Here is a 22874-nt window from a genome sequence, read left to right as displayed (position 1 = left end):
ACAAAAGAGAATGAGAGTTTTACTGTAAATTGGGAACAAACACATACATATATACATATATCAGAATAAGACGGACAGGGACAGCCGGCTAGGGAGGAAAGGGAGGACAAATTGAACTGTGAATAGAGTGCTACATATGGGTGTGTGAGCATCGTATGTGTCAGGACATAATTTGGTATAATAGTTATGTAAAAGAGGTCAGAAATGTACAGCTATTGAGTGGTCATGGTAAGTGTGACCAGACGACGTCTCAAAGACAAGAGTAATGTGGTGAGGTGAGTGTGTACCTTTTTGATTTGTGGAGTAACATTGTTGAGCTTACTGACGGTTTGCTCTTGTACGTGCCCCCAAAGAGGACAGAATAGAGGCTGTGCACAGCCATTCTTATGGTGTGCAGGTGGAGGGAGAAACACGAAGGTCCCCACGATTGAGTAAGACATAAAATACGCGAACTCACATGGTGATACGTTTATATTGAGATATCGAGATACATAAGCACCAGGTGGGCACAAAGTATGGGGGCAGAAACACCCTTATCACATATCTGCAAGAACCTACCTGGGTACGCGGAACGGATTAAGAAGTATCATGACCAATGGATCACAGAGTTGAAGGGGTAGGGGTTGCCTCAGATATGGCCCGAAGGGGGTTCATTTGACAAGAGTGTCCTAGATATGGTAGCCACATGCATTTGTTTGAAATACAAGGGGAAGCAGTTGCATAATAGGAGAGAAATATTAGACCTCTGGAGGCTGTTTGAAGAGATACCGCCGCCTAAGGCAAGGGAATTAGATCCTGATCTACCATCTACCACTGAAAATCCACTAATGATACAAAAAGATGGTAAGGTATTGCCAGAAGAAGAGCCACCGATAGAGGTAACTAGGTTGTACCCAATACTAAACAAGCCAGTGCCCGCAGAGGAATACAGTGACCCTACTTATGTGCCCCCACCGACAACTACCACAACTCAAGGGCCAACAGCACCCCCTCCATACGAGAGTCACAGGGAGCGAGCTCAGGTGAGCACACCAAGGGTGGACATAGAAAAATTAACAGACTATCTAGAATCAAGGCTCTCTATAGCCAAAGATGAGCTCTCAAGGATAAAAAGCATATGTGAGCGGACTGCACTTAATGCAGCCAGATAAGAGCATGCATCCAGAGAGCAGAGCTAGAGTAGAACATTTGAAGAAGGGTGGAAAAAAGGCGAGATACTGTTCAGAATACAGGAAGAACCAACACGAATAATTGAACTAGAGGAAAGAGGGATGTACTGACAACGAAGAGTCCCATAGGAGGCAAGGAGGAGCTCCTATGTGATAGAAGGGATGATTTGGAAGAAAGAGAAAGGCCAAGTATGGCAATGGGAGGGGGAAGCGAAGGGTTGGATGGTGCATGCTCAATGAGAACACTGGATGATGAGTGGACAGGGCGATTAAGGAACCGGTTGGGGAAAATGGCATCGTTAGGAAAATCAGGAATGAAGGTGAGTACAGATACGATGACGAAGGGAAAGTTGCAGCTCCCGCTAATACATAGGGGAGGAGGGAGGCCGAATTACATACCCTGGGCTCAGATGGATAAGGCCAATTTACTAAAGTTATTGCCCCCGTTATCAGGAGGGGCGAGCAAGTGGATATATGCCTTTGAGAAACACACAGCCGGGGTACCTCTAGCAATAGGGGACATGAAAAGCTTGCTAGTATCAGCAGTCGGGGATCAGGCTGACAGAGTATGGGTCAAAGCTGGTTTCCCGGGAGTAACGTTAGACTGCGATCGCCATGATGGTGCCTCTTTCAACACAGTGCGTGCAAGGGTGTGGGATGCTTTGCGGGAAACATTTCCAGATACACCAGACTTGCAGTCAGTAATGCAATGTACAATGAATGACGGGAAAGATGCTATGGATTACATTTTTCGGATCCAAGAGATGTGGAGAGCAGAAATGGGCACGTCCTGGTATCAATCGACATTGTTATTTTACTTCATTATAAAGAGGGGGCTCCCAAAAGAGGTGCAAAAGGCGCTCGAAAAATAGCAGGTATTGAAGCGAAAAGATGGCCTGAGATTCAGAGCATAATAGTGCACCACTGTAAGCGAATAAAAGAGAGGGAGAAGGAGGTGGCGCAGAGAAGATTGGCAGACGAAGCGAAACTAGTACAAACAAAGTTGGTGAAGGTCGCAGCAGCAGTAGCCGCGCTCCCACACAGCAGGGAGGGAGATGAGGAAGAGGAGGGGCTGGTAGCAATACAAGGAAGGATTGCAACTAATTGGGCAGGAGCAGGACAGCGGCAGTGGAACGAGCAGGAGCAGGGCGGAGGTCCGCAGTGGCAAGAGTGGGCCCCTCGAGGGGGACGAGGTGGGTACAGGGGCCGAAGAGGAGGTGGACAAGGGTATGGGGGAATGGGAGGAAATGGATGGCAGGGTCCCAGGGGTGCGCAAGGGAGTTGTTGTAACTGCGGGAGGTGGGGACACTACTCTAGGGAGTGCAGAAGCAGACCAAACAGTGGATTTCCAGAGGTAGAACACTATGGCCATCCCCATCCGGGGAGCCCATATGGTCTCCCAATGGGACAACAACAAAGGAACCCGGGGCAGGGGCACCATGAGCAACAGCAGGGACACCAATACAGAACGCAGAATCACCCACAAAACAATGACACTATGCACTACACGCCAGGCAACCCTTTCGCGACAACAGCAAACGGAGCCCCAGCACCAGCCCCCTATAGCGTTGTGTCAGTGGTTTCAGGGAGTGTGTTCAATCAAGGGGGGGCAATGAGACACCCCGCATAGGACAGCCCACAGAGAACACTTGCGTGTCCAGTTCTATCTACCACCTACGATGCAGCAGAGGAACCATTGGTAGGAGCGCAGATAGGAGACAAGCAGTTCATATTCATGGTGGATTCGGGAGCGGAGAAATCATGTATTAGGGAGGGCCGGTTCCCGTTATCTAACCGGAAGTTAGAGACGCAGGGGTTCTCTGGGGCTGTAATTGAAGTTCCTTACACAGAAGCATTGGATGCGACGGTAGGGGGTAAAACTGTAAAGACACCCTTACTGTATTATGAACATTCGCCAATAAATTTACTAGGGAGGGACCTTCTTAGCAAACTCAACATGACGATATCATTCACTGAGAGAGGAATAGTGTGTTCAACACCAGGAATATGCTCATTACGTGTAATGCTGGTAGTACAGGCTCACACAACTGCACCGGAAATACGTGGCTTGCCAGTGGACGAGAGAATGTTTATTGAAGGATTAAAGACACTGGCCCTCATAGTTCCTGAGCTGAAAAGGATGGATTGGAGAATACCGGCGGTGTTCCTCTTCTGCCCAATAGTGCACCCTGACATAGCACCAGGATCAGTGGTATCATTAGACTTGCATGCTGTACAGGTGTCTGCAAAAAGGATTTCTGTGATTGGAATGGACAGACGGATGTGAGTGGCGCACAGTACTGTGTACCAATGCCAATATTGCCCTGCGAGACTTAACTGATGAAGATCTCTTTTCAGATTTAGAAGGCGAGGGCGAAATAATAATGGAAATAGCAATGCCCTGTGACATCTTGATTCAGGCTAGAGAGATTCCTGTCCAGTTGATGGCAGTGGTGGGAGCACCACCGTCATTTTTCGATGATGACATGAGACTAGTACCAAACAATTTGTGGACAACAGGCCCCCATGACGTAGGGTTGTTGCATGGAGTACAACCAGTGATAATAAAGCTCCAACAAGGGGCGATTCTACCCCGAGTGAAACAATATCCATTGTCCCGCGAAGCTGAAGGGATAAAAGAGACAATAAATGCACTACTAGCACAAGGGATAATAGTGCCTTCAAACTCCCCATGTAACACATGTATTTACCCGATTAAAAAAGCAAAGGGAGGGGCTTGGAGAATGATCCAGGATTTACGCCCCCTAAATGATGTAATACAGAAAGAGTTCCCTTTGGTCCCGAACCCTGCATCAATATTATGCAGTATCCCAAAAACGGCATCACATTTCACAGTGGTCGATTTGAAAAATGCATTCTTCTCCATCCCCTTGGCAGAAGAAAGCAGATACCTGACAGCATTTACACTAGGGGGAAAGAGATATGAACATTGCAGATTACCACAGGGATACTGTGAGAGCCCGAGCATATTCAACCGCATACTACATGAAGACTTAGGAAACTTATCAGTTGAAAGCACAATCATTCAGTACGTAGACGATTTACTCGTCTGCGCACAGAATGAAGAGACATGCAGAAAAGATTCGATAACACTCCTGACCCTGTTGGAAAATAAGGGGTACAAAGTAGACAAAGAAAAGCTACAATATTGTCTGACAGAAGTCCTATACTTGGGACAGCTAATATCAAAAGACGGAAAGAGAATAATCCCCGACAGGGTAGAAGCAATAAGATCAGTAAGAGAACCGACAACAGTGAAGGAGATGCAGAAATTCTTGGGAATGTGCAACTATTGTAGAGCATGCATATTAGATTATGCAGCATACACCAGACCCTTACTGCAAGCACTCAAGGAGGCCCAACAAGAGAACAAGAAAATAGAATGGTCAGAAGAGATGAGCCCCTCATTCAAATCGTTAAAAGAGTTGATTTCGAGCGCTCCAGTACTCGCCAATCCTGATTATGAACGTGAATTTTACCTATTCTCACACTGCAAAGGGACACTAATGACAGCTGTACTGACACAAAAGACTTCCCTAGGGCACAAACCATTGGCTTACTATAGTGGCACTTTGGATGCTGTGATGCAAGGACATTTCGCATGCGAGCAATCACTCGCTGCAGCCGCGTTCGCAATTGAGAAAAGCGCCACAATAGTAATGGGATGCCCTGTAACATTGTTTGTGGAGCATTCATTATTTGCAATACTCGAGAGATCAAAAAGTACACTGACCACACAGCGAGCAACTGCCTATGAAATAATATTGTCCAGCGCCAATATCCATGTGGTACAATGCAGGACAGTGAATCCGGCAACATTCATTACAAAGCATGCACACTAGAGGACATGCAGGAACACGATTGTGCAACTTACACAGGGGAAAGAGTGGAGGATGCAGTGGTGTGCGAGAATGCCCTGAGCGAGGGGGAAGTGTACTTTGTAGACGGGTCAGCATCGATTGACATGGACACAGGAGAAAAACATGTGGGTTTGGCAGTGGTGAGATTAGAAGACGGTGAGTATGAGACACTAGTGCAGTACCGCCTTCCATCACATTTCTCAGCATAAGCAGCAGAACTCATTGCCCTAATAGAAGCATTACATGCAGCTAAAGGGTGCGCAGTGACAATTTACACAGATTCAGCTTACATGACGACAACAGTACATGGAGGTCTGGCCAGATGGGGGCGGAGGGGGTTTCGACGAGCAGATGGGACTCCAGTGCAACATGCAGAATTACTGAAGGAGTTAATTGAAGCCCTACGAGATCCCACAGTGGTAGCAATAGTGAAGTGCCAAGCACATACGTCCAACACAGACGTTGTGTCTTTGGGAAACGCGGCAGCAGACGCTGCTGCCAAAGAAGCCTCATACTTTGAGAAATATGAAGCAGGCGAGTACATGCTGCAGCACAAGACAAACGAGGAACTTCCAGAAGGGTACAATACAATGCCTATATCACAAATATTAGAGTTACAGGAAGGAGCAAGTGAAGATGAATAGATGATGTGGGTGAAACGAGGGTGCAGCCAATCAGCAACAGACCTACTCTGGCGACAAAATAACTCAGGAAAAGTGGTGATGCCAATAAAGTTATTAGAAATAGGGTTCCAACAACTACACTTCCCAGCACACAACACGAAACAACACATTGCAGCAGAAATACAAAAAGAGTGGTTCGTACCCGGTCTTCAGGAACAACTGTCTAGATTGACAATGGAGTGCACAACATGCCAGATATACAGCTCAGGAATGACATTACGTACACTAAGGGGAACAATTCCAAAACCGATTGGGCCATTCAGAGAACTACACATTGACTATGCAGACATGGGAGAGAGGTGTAATGGGGCACGTTACATGATTGTGGTTGTGTGCCCATTTTCAAGATGGGTGGAAGCAGGCCCATGTGCACGACCTGATGCTAAAAGCGCTGCAAAGTTCCTAGTCAGGGAAGTATTTCCGCGCTGGGGAATTGGTGACGTGATTCGCTCAGACAACGGCACTCACTTTGTGAACGAACTCTTCAAGGAAGTAACAACGCTGTTGGGAATAAAACATAAATTGTGTTCGATTTATCATCCTCAAAGTAATGGCGTGGTAGAAAAGATGAACGGCCTGTTAAAAGGAAGATTATCGAAACTATGCTTCTCATTAAAAAAGAACTGGATTTACTGTTTGCCCCTTGCGCTGTTTGAGCTGAGAAATCAGCCAAGCAAGGACCACCATTTGTCCCCGCACGAGATCATGACCGGGAGACGAATGCACACAGCACACTCCCCACTGCGCGAACACTCAGATGCGCATAGGAGCGCTGCGATATTGGGAGATGAGTTCACAGACTACTTGAAAAAGTTAACAAGGGCAGCGCGCGCAATATCAAAACAACTATCACCACCATTCACGAGAGAAGAGGGGAACACAACAGGGTCCGTTACGGAGCATGAAACACAGGTGCAACTGATGCCGGGTGAATTCATTTATGTCCGGAGCTTTGTGCGCCGGTGGAATGCACCACGGTTCCATGGCCCATACGAAGTGGTGTTTTGCACCCCCACAGCTGTAAAAGTGAAGGGCCTCAAATACTGGATACATTTGACGGACGTACAAAGGGCATAGAATAGTGTGCAGGAAGAGGTGGATGAGGGGGCACAGACAACAGCAACCAATGCAAATGATAATAATGAGTAATGTGTGGCGGAAATGAACCTGATTGAGAGAGTTGTTGACGAGAAGAACTACATTTAAGAGTATCTAAAAATATATATATATATATATATACATTTTTTGGACTTCTATGTAAATAATAATGTGATAAAAATATATAGTGTCTGCTCCCTTGTCTGTACATCCCCAACCCTACTGCCCTACCCACTTCCATTCCCCTTCCATGATATCTTGGCACTAGTAGTGCCAACAAAATGTTTACATGCATGCACTTAATGCACTTTTATATCTCAAACAGGAGCTACCATGGCATCTAACGGGCAGCCTGCAACGGATAGATTTATTAGATATAGAGAATTGTTAGCTGAGAGATGTAGATATTCGTATGAGTGTGGATTATCTGTGTGCATTACATTGTTTTTTACAATCATGTTTTGCCTGGTTGCGTATTGGTTCATAGCGTTCATCTCTACCGAGATGAACGAGGGGGGAGGGATTAACAGCACTAATGTGACTAATGCAACAGCAAGTGTAAATACTAAAGAAGGTGATTTTTTTGGTATGGGATGGAACTAAACTTGTATGGGGATATTATACGACACCATCCAATGCTGTCATCTCGAAAAATGAAGGTCTGCAGGGAAAAATGCAAAACAGTGTCCCCGCCAAAAATATCTAATTACAATGCCCGCAGTCTAAATGATCGAAACCACTCCGCCATATCCTGTTTGTATAACACCCCCACCAGCCAGCCTGCCCCCGTAACCAAAAACACACTGTTAGATAACAAAGGAAGAAAATGAAAAAATGACAGCAACATATGAAATATTATATGATGATTGGGCAAAGGGGGGGGCGGGAAGGAGAAAGGGGGGCCCACTTTGTCCATCGCCCATGAAGCCGGGAAATACATTAGGCAAAGAAATAACAGACGAAAAAGGGAGGCGGGGAGGAGGAAGTATGATGAGTATTATGGGTTAGGACTAGACAAAATGGAAGACCCGCGACACCCCCACCAGACAAAAAAATGGTATGCGGATATGAGTGCAATAGCTAAGCAAACAACAAATGAGAGCTGTTATGTCTGCTCCCTCATTCCCCATGCTTCAGGCACGCCCAAAGTATTGCTACCCAAAGAGTTGCCTATTGTAGATGCCCAATGTCTCCTTCATCTCACGTTGTGCAGAATTAAGAACACCTTTCAGGCACGTGAAGTGACTTTTAGAATGCTGCAGAACGAGAAAACTGTGGTATGTCTGGAAGAGCCATTTTTTATAATACAAGGGACACTTTTTTCAGACAAGTGGAAGGACGAAGAAGTAATGTGTAAGGCTGAAGCACTGAGGGGTGTGGCACCAGAGAAACTGCAATGGATAGAAGAAACATGCACACCAGTATGGAAGGAACACATCTCAAAACTAACTTGGGTAACAGCCATTGAAAAACCCTTCAAGCTGCAGAAGGAAATAGACTATGAACTGTGTTTTAAAGGAGAGGGGAAAGCCTCCATGGGGGCAAACAAGAACTGTAACAAGACCCTCACCATCCCAGATCTAAGAAAAGGGACAGCGGCCCTCATGGACACGTATTGGGTATATGGCAACCAGGCATACCTGCACCTCCCACAATCATGGAGTGGCAGCTGCTCAATGGCCACTCTGCACTCAGCACTAATGGTAATACCGGAAAGCCACATTGATGGGAGCAAAAAGATGTGGGAAAATACCCAACAGAGTGCGGCCCAACCAACTGTAGAGCCACAAGTATATGTCCTGTCTTCAGGGAACAAGGAAGGGGTGCTGTCCCGAAACAGACGATCATCGAACTACATATCAAAGGCATCGTCAGAATTGCTGGCACAGATCCCAGACAGGTATCGATTATTCAGCTCTGCAGAAACATTCTTCGCCTCACTCATCCCAAGTATCCAGGCGCGAGCAAATGCAAAGTGGCTCCAAATCACACGTTGGGAGCTGATCCAGCTGGCAAATGACACTGAAGAAGGGTTCAACGTAATAAAAGTGGAACTAAGAGCATTACGGCTGATGACCATGCAAAACAGGTATGTCTTGGACCTGTTGACAGCGATGGATGGAGGTGTTTGCCGAAAAATCGGAAGTACCTGCTGCACTTTCGTACCTTCCGAAGACGCAGACAACGGCTCCCTGTCCCATGTGATCGAAGCAGTACATAACCTAGGAGAAAGAATGAGAATGGAAGGTGGAGCGGAAGAAAGCACGTGGTTCGACAATATCTTCTCCTGGGTTCCATCGTGGCTGGGAATGACTGAAATTTTTGATGCCGGCTGTGGTGTTCCTCCTCTTTATTTTTTGCCTGTGCCAGGTGGGTCTTCGATGTTGTGCTAACGCAGTACCGCATGGTGCAATGATGATGGTGACAATGGGCAACACCCGCGGTACAATACAAGCTATGCATGAAGTACAGGTACAAACAGGAACAGATGACACACCGAGATATCAGCTAGTGCCTAGGTATCACGACAAGGATATAGTAGATAAATTGTGGCATACAACTATTAAAGAGCCCCGCATACTAGAATGGTACGAGGAGGTATGGGTAGACTTGGAAGCAGGGTGCGGATGTATATACCTGACTTGTACCCCAGATGAATATGCTAGGAGAGGTGAGAGCTTGAGGGGGGTGTGCAGAGCGTGGATGCCCATAAAAGGCACACCTGCATGGGATGACAAATTGACGAGGAAGAGTGCAGGAGATTGGAGGATTTAAAGAATCTGTTACTTAAGTAACGAAAGGGGGGAAATGTAGGGGAGGATTGGTCCAAAAGACCCCCCTCGCCTACATCCCCTCCCCCGGTGAGGGCCATGGCTCGTCAGGTGTCCCCTCCCTACCACCAGGGCCCAGGTGGTGGATGGCTCACCTGCTGAAGACATTGCCCTAACCTGTTGAATTTAGCCAGGCCTCAGAAACCATTTTGTCTAATAAAGATGGTGTGAGCCCGGCGCACCGCAGCGCGGCCCCCACCTTTGGAGAGTTTCAATTATCCCTGTGGCCGCAGCTCCCTGGCAGATCCGCTGTGAGCCCGTTCCCACGAACAAGACGGACATGAGCTAGTGTAAGATACCAACACTGTAACATTTCACCTTCCGCAGTGTATCGCTGCTCCCAGCATGACCCGGCCAGCAGAGCCTGTGTGGAAAGAGAACTGTAAAATGGCCCTTTGATAAAAGCAAAAGTTCCCAAACACTAATGACAAAACTACCTGCGATGGAAGCATTCTCTCCACAAACCTCTTTGACTAAAAAACCTGTAAACTGTACAGATATGGCAGAATGCGTGTTCATATGGCATTAGGAATGAAGCACCCACACCACTGCAGTTATGTACAAATAGTAAAAGCGTCCCGGGGGGGTAGGGGGGGGGCTTATTTGTTATGTGTGTCATTGAAAAGATTACACCCCATGGTCCCGCGCCATAACCGAACTAATGCTGCTAGAGTGCAAAGAAAGACAAATGCAACCATATTGAGGGCTCATGTAAAGGGTGCACGAAAATGCACCCTTCATGTGTGTATGTCCAAGCCCCTTATGTGCCACTACCGTCACTTGTAGTGGCGAGTCATTTCTATGCGCTCCACCAACCTCACTTACTGCAAATGTATAAGCATATAACAAAATGTTGTAGCTGTTAAAACATAGTGTACAAGTAATGTGCTCGGACTGGCTATATTTGAGAGGCATTAGCAATGGTAAAATGTGAGCTTTGGAATGACTCAATTAGTATTGTATATTATTTGAATGTTTATGATACATTCCCCTAAAATCGGCAACGCACGAGGAAGATACCTTTGTGAGCATATGCAAGGCCATTCCCCCTCCCTCCCAGCGAAGCCTGCCAGACGAGAAAGCAGAGGCCCGTGCCGCGCGGCTCCACCTCCCCCAACTCGGCTGGAGCCGTTTCAAAGATTTGTAGTTCCCTCTGCAGCACCCAAGGCCACGGCCCGCCACCTGTATTATTTACAACCCAGCAGTAAACCTCAGCATGAAACCACAAATCCAGAGGCGCCCTTTCTTAAACCCCACGACCCACCGGATCACCTTAGGTTAATGGCCCCTGTAAAATTAAGACACCCAATATTATGGCAACATTACAGCAACACATTCATAACGACTTCTAACAAGACAGGATGACATGTACCGCCTGTCCCATGCCCTGAGACCCAACCCCTCGACCTATGGTACCCGGTCAACAGGACACTGGTAACCATGTACTGATGAATCGCCATCAAACCCCTCTCGAGGTGCATTCCTCCTGCGTTGCATTAACCTGTAGAGTAACCTATTGGAAGATTTACTAAAGAAGATAATATTGCAAATGACTGAATGACTGCGGTGTGCATGGACTAGGGCAAAGAAGTCAGGAAAAGACATTCATCTCTGACACTGGCCACAGTGGCACAACAAAACCGCCCGGATGAACCCAGCTGACCCGCCAGGCCCGGCCAAACCCACGAGGCTGACCAGTGACGTCCTCCAGCCAAGGCCAACCACATCACAGCAGCACCTATAGCTAGTCGTCGCCACCCAATCCCACTGAACTTGTGCCCCCTATAGTATGTAGGTTCTGATGACGTTTTTTGTAAATATATACGCCTGTCTTTGCTATTGTCAGACAGAGCGCTCTCGGAGTTTGCAGAGTTCTTTGCATACCCTATTCTGATTGATAAACTCCCATTTACGCTCACCCGCACTTTGTCTTGGCCTTATTCCCATCCTGGGAGAGTCCATCATTGTCTCTCATTGCGGGGAGGATCGTGTTGGTTGGGGACACTTGCCTTCACTATACACAGATTATTCCTTCAAGAACTCTGCATTTTCAATTGGTTTTCATGCATTCCTTGTCTGCTTTTCCTTGTTCAATTGCAATTTCAGTATAAATGTTACATTACAAAAGCCTAATACTCTTCTCTACGTCTGTGTTGCATGGTGGTAATTTCGGTAAGTTGCTCAGAGCTCAACTTTAACACTTTTGGTGCCTTAACGTATACAAGACTAAAATGAAAGCCTTGCTAGCTGAACATAAGGACAACAATTGAAGTTATTAAAATCTCTCTCCTTCACCGTTTCTCCTTTTACAGAAAGCAGAATGCATAGTAATATGCTTCCTAATTAACTACTGAAAACAGAAGACACTTACCTAAGGTAGAGATCATCCTGCCACTTCACTTTTTTGTTCCTCCTTATTGGAAAAAGAAACATTGACACTCTGCCTTTACCTGTTAGCACCGAAGCTTTATTCGCATATTGATTATATTAAAATGGAGTGTACCTAGATCAATCTTGTGTCGCCTACCCATTACGAAGATTCAATCTAAAGGACTCTTCCTCACAGACTAATATTTATACTATTTTCTTCAGTCTAGTCTTGCTAAGTGACCAGTCTTCACTCATCTCCAATTGAGGACATTTGCCAACACTATTTCTATCCTTTGCACACGATAATTTTAAGTCTACCCAGCTTCACCTAATATATAAGAAATGTACTTGCATCTCTCTTTACTTTGTATTAACAAACGGTTTTCATACCACTACGTGCTGCCTGTTACACTTAGAACATTTGTTCATCTCCTACACAAGATAATTTCCTGCCTAGCATACTTGGCTCATTCCAAAGCTCATTTCGATTAACAGAATTTTGGAATTAGCCTATCCTTACATGACATTTTTTGTCTAATTAATTAATATGGATTGCTTGTTGTACATGATAATTTCCCTTTGGGTCATTTTCATCTCATATCTCAGAAGTATGGAATATAATTTGTACTTACCATTAAGTGATGCATGTTATATTAAAAGGACGTTCATGATCATTTTGCTAGGCACTGTATACTTTTGAGTGCAGTTTGAAGTCTTCCCTATCAAATTACACCACTTTCTAATATTGTTCTTATTTTGGAAAATCTTCAGATTGACAGAATTAGTATGCATACTTATGGAATCCTGCAAAGAAAGCAGCTTGTTACGCTTCACCTTAACATCACCTGAACAACTTCCAAGCAGAGATTTGGAGGTAGATCCTCATCCTTAGCAGGTGCCTCCCTCTGGAATAGCCTCCCTGCTGCCCTCCGTCTTGAGCCTGATCTTCTTAAGTTCCGGAAACTCCTCAAGCCTTTCCTCTTCTCTCCCTTCTCTCTCCCTCTACCCTGCTAACCTAGCTCCCTTCTCTTTCTCCCTCCTCCTCCTCCTTATAGCTTGCCGATTGGCCGTCGGGTGTACCTCAGTCTCATAGGCCCCGGGCACCCCTGCCAGTCCTCTTGCACTTATCTCGGGGCCCTGCACCCAACCCACCCTCACTGCACTTGAGAAATAACCCAAGAGAGTGGCTCTCTCTGCACTTACCACAGTCTTCACCGACCGGATGCACTTGGTCCTCCCTACCATCTGTGCACTTGCACGATCCAAATGCACGTGCCTGAAGATTGTCTGTCTGTTCTCCCTTGTCTTCACCCCTTAATTGCACTTGGTAAAACTGCATAATCGTTGTCAGGCCTATTTGCTGTGTCTCAACTGTTAAATATATTAATATTCACTTACTCTGCCTGTGCATACTATTATTGTCTCAGAATTTCAGAGGCTCGGAGCGATTGTTGTTTTGCCCCATGTTCCCACCCTCCTTAAGCACTCTGAAACACATGCCTGTGTATAGGCACTTTATAAACAAACATTACCATACCAGATGTGATGCTTGGATGATCCAGATTTTCCCTTCTACTGCTTCCCTCTTCCCCTTTGTGGCTGCCCACATTGACCGTTATACGGCCTACTCTTGATTCTGGACCATCGACTTGGCACTACAAGATAATGCTTTTTGTTTCCGGAAGGGAGGATAACATTTTTTGGGAAGTTATGCATCCACACTTTAAAGAAACGCTTGAGAACATAGTCCATAACAGCCATTAGTAAAAAAGGACTAAATCAACATACTAGCAACTACCTTCACAATGTCCAGACATTAGCCACATCCCTAATACCACTATCATACACCCTCTCTTGCCAGTGAAACCTTCCAACGGGTTGTTTATATGTATTAATCTTCCATTATTTAACTTTTCCACTCAGCACTTTTACTTCTTTAACATCGTTGCTCCTCAGACCAGAGTCTGCTTATCTAAAGTCAGGAGGGAGCATAATACACCATCAACCAGACAAGCCTCAGCAATGCTACACCATTATAGTGGTGACTAGTGAATTATAAAAGCTAATTAACAAAACAATCTCACATTTAGGACAATCGTATCCGATGCACACCCTCGAAAGCGACCGCTAAAATGATCTAAGACCAAGCAACACTTCCAGATTGTTCAGAAAACTTCGGATATAGACAACGAATTTGTTTTAAAAAACGAGACGATCAAGGAAATTGATTTAATATCAGAAGATAGCACTAACAAGGAAATCCCAATATATGTAAGTAGGTACCCTAAAAAAACAAGAATAGGGCGAACCTGATGACGATCTGCTCTACAAAGCACTGATTTGCTGCTTTTTTCTTTCTGTTCCCTTTTCTCTTTAGCTCGAACTAGCATAACTATATGTTATAAATCCCTCCTGAAGATCCTTGCCAACACAAGCAAGGTGAAACACGTGTAGAGGGTGAACTTTACCGAGAAGGTAGAGGGTGAACTTTTCCGAGAAGGTAGAGGGTGAACCTTATAACCCTCACAACTAAGAAACAAAGTATTGAATAAACTGTGCAATCAATAAAATAACATTTATATTTGGAGCGCAAAAGTGGAAGTCTGGTATTTTGTCAGGGAATCTATTTATGACATTGGGCTGCCGCAATGTCCCAAGCTCCACATGCAGCAAACAAATAGCACAATATCAGTGCAGCGACCTCCCATAAAACAGCACCAAGGTAGCTCGCAACAGCTGTTCAGGCTGAACGCACTCTTAACAATCTCACATTTAGGGTTAGCTTAATTTGCAGAGCGGGAGTAAATCACTGTATAAATGTAGTGTCAAATCTTAAAGTGAGTAGCTTTACTAAGCTAAGAAATCCATACCTTTGTGTGCCCAGACCATACATAAATTTGTTTCTTCGGAAGGTAGCACTTGTCAGGAGCCTCTGAAGATCGCAGGTTAACTCCAACATCTTGTGGAATATGAAGGTAAGATCTACCCTGGTAATCGTACATTTCTTTGACTAGAAAACAATCAAAAAATCATGGTTAACTAAAAGGGCTGCATATTATAAATGTCAATTCTGCTGAAAGGTTTTGTCTAATAATGTATGTAAAGGGTGCATGAAAGGTACCAACAGAAACTTAACCCACTATTCCTCAAAACCTACAAAGCAAGAGCAGCATTTCTGCAAACTGCATACAAACATGTGCTCATGAGATTACCCTATAACTACCTATAACCCTGAAGCTCTGCTTTTCGACTGCTCAGCATGCATCCTAACTGTGTTTGAACACCACCCCATCCGTGCCCCTGTGTGACTGCCTTTTCTTAATATAACCACATTGTGAATTAAAGGAAAATGAAATTTCTTTTGGGATTCTTCTTGGTATTTTAATTATATTGTCTAACAGGTCAGTGCCATCCTATACTAGCCCTAAAGGTCAGGGATGAACTTTATATCAAAGAAAAAAAAAAGGCTATGACAATCTGGCGTGTCAAAAATAATAACCAAGATCTACATAAAATGGGTAACACTCTGCATTGTATTGTTTTACGGGACCTCACCAGCGAGTATTTTTCAAAAGCACCATGAATAAATGGAGGGCTGAATGCTCTGACGAACAGGCCATCAGTGCTAGTATTTCAATCACCACACTAGGATTATTACATGTACTGTAGAGGAGATCGGGGGCTGCCCCATCTAACTTCCATGCCAAATAATGCAGCTCTTCCAACCAAAGGGCTCAGATATTGTTGCATTTAGGACACATTCCATAACAATGCTGTTTGACTCAGAGAACGGCATGCAATCCCATCAATAAGTGGTAGTTGTCCTGCTACTTACGAAACCATGAAACTGCATCCTGTATTCATTTATTAGAAAAAGACACCCGAACCCAATAAGTAGTGCTAATATAAAGGTGTGAACACAAGTGATTTTACACATTTATAATGCTTGTACAGGTCTCAAACTGGAAGAAATGCTCTAGAACCAATAAAGCAAACTAAAGTGCATTTATTTCTGTGAATTTAGTCATGAAGATTCAAATTGACAATATTGATGCTTTAAAAGCCGTCTAGGAAACCACGAGGGAGGGGGGGGGGGGGGCGCGGACAGAGATGACTGTGTGAAATCCAAACTCCGTCTGAGTGAGCACTGTTACATTGAAGCTTGTGCGGCTCCCCCCGCGTTGACACAGCCAAGAGAAGTGTATTGATTAGGTCATTCAGTTATGGAGCACCGATAAGCAGCCGAACAAGCACTTGAAATCTAAGGGGGAGGCGGGAAGACGGTTCGTGTTGCCGATACATGCATTAAGAATACATTGGGCTGGTTCCATACTGCAGCAGCAGTGGCGGTAGTAGCTTATCCCAGGACTATGCCAGTTAGTCGGCAAATCAGTAATAGAGGAGGTGAGACAAGGGCCTTGAAGGAATAAACATACAGTAAAGTGCAGAGTGGAAGAGAGGGCAGTAAGCAGTGAGGGGTCACGAAGCCTTGCACACGGCCGAGTCCAGCCTTTAATCACACTGAAAGGTGGGGCTCCACTCACAGCAGCAGGGCAAAACAGGCCTGGGACAAGTAGACTCCACATAACAGTGGATCAGGGTGCGGTAGCGATGTCCTGCAACTTGACCCGCAGAAAAGCTGCATAGAACCAGAGAAGCCTGTAGCTCAGGGGCAAGGCACACACTACAGAGAACAGGAGGGCATGCAAGATCATAGATCCCCGGAGTGATGTTTGGGACCCGAAAAGTGGGGCACAGTGAACGCAGCACCTAGAGGCCGCGCTGGAAGAGAGTCAGAGCCAACTGGGTCACAGTGGGCCGCGGCACGAGCAGGAATGCAGTCGCTCCAACGATTCCGGATAGGCCCGGTTGACGGCGGCGAGGGGAGCCACCTAATCCAGGCAGCGATGGCGGAGGGGGGAGGAACACCAGCTCCAGCCCTCACTAGAGATGACATTAAAGACATACTCAAGGAAATAAAGGCGATCAGGACGGACATTCAAGATTCCATATGCGACTTAAAGGGTAGGGTAGATAAGCTGGAGGACAAGATGGTAGGGATGGATAACAACCACTCGCAGGTAGACCTGGGCATGAAACATGAGGCGCGCCTGACGGACCTGGAAATGCGGGAGGAAGAAACTATCCTGAAACTCGACGACCTGGAAAATAGGAACGCCGGAATAACTTATACATCCTGGGAGTCAGAGAACAGAAAGGAGAGTCCGCAGTGGAGGTCAGGAGGAAGGTGAAAGGACTGATTAACCAGCTGTTCGCCCTGGAAGGGGGGGGGGGGGGAGAACAGCTGGAAAGGGCGCATAGAGGAGGTGGAGGAGGAGGAGGAAAGGGCCCGAGATCGATAGTGGGCCTGAAGCTAATCTAGTTGAGCCCACTGCAGTGACATTAACATCTGTAAATGCCCACAAAGCACTGCTGAGTGGGCATTTACAGATGTTGGTGGGCCTTGCCCCTCAGGCCCTACCCTGTCTACGCCTCTGCCGCTTCCTAAGATACCGGAAGAAAATGGAGGTCCTGGAGAAAGCTAAGCAGTTGGGGAGTTTCCAATATGAAGGAGACACGATCACTGTCGCCCCCTCACACAATGGTTGACTGACAAGGGCATAAGGTAGCGAAGGTCCTTCTCATTTGCGCTGTCTTTCAAGAAGGGAGAAGCAGACTACAGAATAACAAGTGGACAGGAGGCACATCAGGTTCTCCAGGTGCTCAAAGCAGAGGACTCCAATGAAGGTCGAAAGGGGACAGCAGAGGCATCAACGGAACAGCGTGGGCCAGAGGGCCCGCAGATTGTCAAACAGAAGATGCTGGGTGGCAGAAAATGTAAAAAGCTCAACACACCTCCACAGAAGAACTTTGGGGACTCCTGATGTGAAAAAAGAACAACATAGTTGTGAAGTTATACAAGGCTGTGTGTCTGAATGTGAAGAAGTATGGGGGGGGGAGAGGTGGTGATATTTTGAAAGACGGGCTGGGCAAGCACTTACCCCTGGTGGCCCATCACATGGTGGGCGTCTTGGAAAGGAGACCAACCTCTGGTGGGAGGGAGGGGCAAAGGGGGGTTAAGAGGAGTTGCAGGGGAGGGGTTCGAGGAACAGGCGATTCTGGAGAATACCGTAATGTGATTGAAGGTGGGATGGGGACAGGGTGATGCTCATCCAAATGATGAGAGTTGAAGGTTTGGGCCGGGCTGAAGCTATTAGGATGGGGACTCTGAATGTTAAGGGTCTGAACTCCCCTACCAAGTGTTCATTACTGGGGAAGGAACTGCAGAACAGAGACCTGGAAGTGTTAATGGAGCAGGAGTCGTGGTTCCTTCAGGGGGAGGTAAGAGATATCCCAGGGGCTCGGGTTGGACAGACGTTCTGGACCTCGGGACTGGCTAAGAAAGGGGTGGGGGGGGGGCAGGTATCATACTTAATCGAAGAGTGAGGCTTTTGCACACCGTGGTTTGGAAAAGGGAGGATGGGAGAGCACTGCTGGTTACGGTTTACTGGAGGGGGTGCAGCTAACTATTGTGGTGGTGGTGTATGGCCCAAACACTGGGCAGATGCAGTTTCTGCGGGAAGCCATGGGAGAGATACTGAACCCGGGCAGAAGGCTTATTACGACTGGGGGGGGTGGGGGATTTTAATATGTGGGCGGATCGAGAAATGGATCCCGGGTGGGGGGGGGCATGAAACAGTGGGAGTCGAGACAGGGCGAAAGGAGGGGGGAATCTTGGGGTACATGCAGGATCAGGGTTTGGTGGATGTATGAATAGAGAGGAGTTACACCTTCTCCCCAGTCCATGGGACACAAACTCCGATTGATTACTGGTTCCTTAAACAGAGAAATGCTAGTAGGGTCACCTTTAATGAACATTCCCCAGTCAGTATGTCAGAACACAACATCGTGATCATGGGAATTGTACTGACGGGATTAAGGCCTCTGGAATCATTATGGCGTTGTAACGTTCACCTACTGCAGGATGTGTGCTTTGCAAAAGAAATGCGAGAGGCGATAGAAGAGTTCTTGAGCCGGACCGACACAGGGGGTGGAGCCAGGCATGACTTGGGACGCAGCAAAGGAGACATGGAGGGGCCGCATTATTAGAGAAGGGGCGGCGAAAAAGAGAATCAGGACGTTGCAGGTGGAGCAACTGAGGGGCGAGATCCAGAAGCTTGAGATAGTGGAGGGCAAAGAAGAGGAGATGGCAGCATGAAAGCAGGTGTTCGTGAGGGAGAAGAGGCAGGAGCTGCGGGACCTGGAGATGGGGAAGGTGATCGCCAGCCTGCAATTCTTGAAACAAAGGTACTATGAGAAAGAGGATAAGGCAGATGCCCTGCTGGCGGCTAGATTGAGGGGTCAGCGGGCAGAGAGGTGGGTATCTGAGGTCAGCGACTCAGAGGGAAAACTTAATTTCTTGGCTGGAGAGGTGGCCCAGGAATTCACCACCTTCTACGTACGGCTCTACGGGCAAGAGGGGGAGGAGTTGGATGAGGACTTAGATATCTGGGGGGAGTGCCACTTCTGAGTATATTGGACGGGGGACAGGGTCGGAATGGAGAAGTTGATCACCCAGGAAGAGGATCTGAGGGCAATATCTGGAATGAAGCTGGGTAAGGCTCCCGGGGAAGATGGGCATACAGTGGGGTTTTACAAAAGCTTTGCAGGGTCCTTAACACAGTACATGACCCAGTTGTTTAACCATATCCTGGATACAGGGAAGGCCCCACCATCGTTTGGGAAGGCTCCAATCACAGTGATTCCAAAAGAGGGGAGAGGTCCAGAAAGCTGCAAGCCGTACCGTCCCATCTCCCTACTTAATGTTGATGCGAAGATTTTCACTAGAATAATAGCCAGGCGTATGGAAAACCTTATGCCCAAACTAGTCCACACAGATCAGGTCGGATTCATTCACGGTAGGCAGGGCACGGACACCTTACGTAAAACATTACTTTTGATGGATGCTGCAGCGAGGAGGGAGGGGAACCGTGTGCAGGCAGCCCTAAATGCAGACAAGGCTTACGATCAGGTGGACTGGAGGTTGTTGAAGGGGGTTTTACAGAAATTTGGGCTAGTGGACCGGATAATGAGGGGATACAGGCGCTTTACGCAGCTCCGGCGGCGAACGTGACGGTAAACACTAGGTTGTCAAGAACATTCAATCTGCAGAGGGGGGCGAGGCAGGGGTGCCCCCTTTCACTGCTCCTATTTACCCTAATAATGGAAGTGCTAGCCGAGAGGCTAAGGAGGGCCCTGACGGTTGAGGGCATTAGAGTGGGTACGAGGGAATTCAAGCTGGGACTTTATGTGGACGATGTGCTGTTACACCTGGTGAACCCCACCGGTTCGGTCACCGCAGCACTAGCGATCATAGCAGAATACAGGCAGTTTTCAGGGTTTTAAGTCAACAAGGAGAAATCAGTGATTTTCCTGATCACTTTGGGGGACCCCAGATGGACGGATGTGCTTGGGCAATTGGGGCTGCAGATACAGCCTGATAATATCAGATGACATGCATTTCTCACCGTAATATCATTTCTGATAATTGTATTTGCTTAGATTTCCATGCTGTGCATATAGTCGACATCCAGTGGTAATTGCAGAGAATCGAAAGGGGACATTGACATGGGCGTACCTGTAACACTATGCCTAACGTGACGTGCAGTGTACCCAAAATCCCTCACGCGTCGAGGTCCCTCTGATTCTATTTTTCTGCCATGAGGGAGCCCAATGACTATCATGAGTGAGTACATAAAAGAGAAAGTAGTAAGACGTCTATGTTCCTTCCACCCGAGTGGGGAGGAAGGGTGGGCGCATGTGGATCTAAGCAGATACAATCATCAGAAATGCTATTACGGTGAGTAATGCATGTCTTCTGATGCTTGTTAATCTGCTTAGAATAACATGCTGTGCATAGACTAGCGAGCAGTACCCGGAGTTGGAGGTGGGTTGTGAGAAGGAACAGTAGTGAAAAGGGGTCTTAATACTGCTTGTCCCACCTGAGAATCAGACCTAGAATGAGTGTCTAGGCAATAGTGTTTTGTAAAGGTGAGTACAGAACTCCAGGTTGCCGCTTTGCAAATAGACTCTAGGGGAACATTTGCAATGAAAGCTATGGAAGCCCCAGTGCCTTGAGTAGAATGTCTTCTAGGCTTGAAGAGCAGTTCTCTCTTGGCAAGAGTGTAACAGAGTGTGATGCATTTGACAATACACCTTGAGATGGCTGATTTAGAGACAGGATCCCCTTCTCTACCAGCTGCCACTTAAACACAAAATTGGTTTGTTTTCCTCAGTGGTCTAGTTCTTTCCAGGTAAAACATGACTGCCCTGCGCACATCTAATGTGTGTAGGCTTCTTTCGGCCAAGTTAGCGGGATTCTGGAAGAAAGTAGGCAGTTCTATTGATTGTTCACATGGAACTTTTAAATAAATGTATGCGCAAATGGAGGGGGAGTGCGCAGATCCACCTTATCGCTGTGAACTGTAACGAAAGGGTCTAGAACTGAAAGGGCCTGCAGTTCACCAACTCTCCTTATAGAAGTGATAGCCACTAGGAAGGCTGTTTTATAGGTAAGATCCTAGAGACTTGCCTTATGCATAGGCTCAAAGGGAGACCCCATAAGTCTAGCCAAAACCACATTTAGGTCCCATCCGGGAGCTGGGTTAGAAATGGGGTGTGAATCCTTTTAACCCCTTCCATGAAAGCCTTAATAACTGGTATTTTCCACCACAACACCTTCTGTTGTGACGTAGTGTAGGCTCCAAGAGCAGCCAAGTGAACCTTTAAGGAATTAAAAACCAGGCCCGAGTCTAGTAGGTGCGTCAGGTACAATAAATATGAGTAGGAGAGCAGTCAATAGGATTGACGCCCTTGGAATTGCACCAGATAACAAACCGCTTCCATTTACTGGAGTAGCAATATCTGGCGTTAGGTTTTCTCGCCTCGCTAAGTATGTCCATGCATCTCTGAGGGAGTTGTAGTTGCCCAAACTCTATGATCTCAGGAGCCAAGCCGCTAAATTCAGGGTTTGCAGGCAAATTTCCCTGGCCATGTTATTCAGAGACCGTTCCCCTAGGATCGGTTCTGAGGGTACCTAGAGGCGTAATCCTGGCATTGAGCGTTCTCCAGATTTGCAAACAGGTCGATCTCTGGGAAACCCCATTGTGCGAAAACGTTGGAGACAATGTCTTTGTGTAGTCGCCATTCGTACTCTACGGGCAGTGGGAAGTCTCTGCTGAGCACGTCCGCTAGAAGATTGAGTTCCCCTGGAACGTGTTGAGACAAAAGGAACATCCTGTGTTTGAGAGCCCACTTCCAAATGTTTTGGGACAGCTTGGATAACCCTGCAGAGTGTGTGCCCCCTTGCTTGTTCAAGTAATACATGGCCGTGGTGCTGTCTGAGTATCAGGACTGTCATCCCCTGTAACTGTCAAAGGCTTTCAGTGCTTTGAAAACAGCTAACAGCTCCAACAGATGTATGTGGTTGGATGCTACTTCTGGGGACCACACGCCGTGCGGCGTCTGCTGAAGCAGATGAGCCCCCCCGACCCCGTGAAAGATGAGTCAGTCGTGAGAGTGGCTTCTACTGCGGGGGTGGTGAAGGTCTTCCCCCTTCAAGAGGTTTTCCCTCAACCACCACTGCAGAGAGAGAGAGCACGAGGGCTGGCGAGACAACTACCAGATCTTCCCATTGTCCGCTGGCCTGACACCACTGGCTGTTGAGCCACTCTTGCATAGGACGCATGCGCAGACGTGCGTGAGGAACTAAAAATAAATGCAGGACTCATCATTCCTAACAGTCACATGGCTTTGCGTACCGTCACCTCTCGACCAGCTACA

General features: G+C 46.8%; 1 protein-coding gene across 1 annotated transcript in view; it reads right to left on the bottom strand.

Annotated features, from left to right (window-relative positions):
- Positions 1–22874, bottom strand: part of CDC40 (cell division cycle 40) — a 1027131-nt gene that overhangs the window by 623519 nt on the left and 380738 nt on the right. The window contains exon 7 of the mRNA XM_069607756.1: positions 14903–15042. Within this exon, the coding sequence (XP_069463857.1) occupies positions 14903–15042 (140 nt within the window). The remainder of the gene's footprint in view (positions 1–14902; positions 15043–22874) is intronic.

The sequence above is a fragment of the Ambystoma mexicanum genome, chromosome 4q (assembly GCF_040938575.1).
Source record: "Ambystoma mexicanum isolate Mex_15411 chromosome 4q, UKY_AmexF1_1, whole genome shotgun sequence".
NCBI lineage: Eukaryota > Metazoa > Chordata > Amphibia > Caudata > Ambystomatidae > Ambystoma > Ambystoma mexicanum.
The sequence above is the reverse complement of the archived record's forward strand: the minus strand, read 5'-3'. Positions and strand labels throughout refer to the sequence as shown.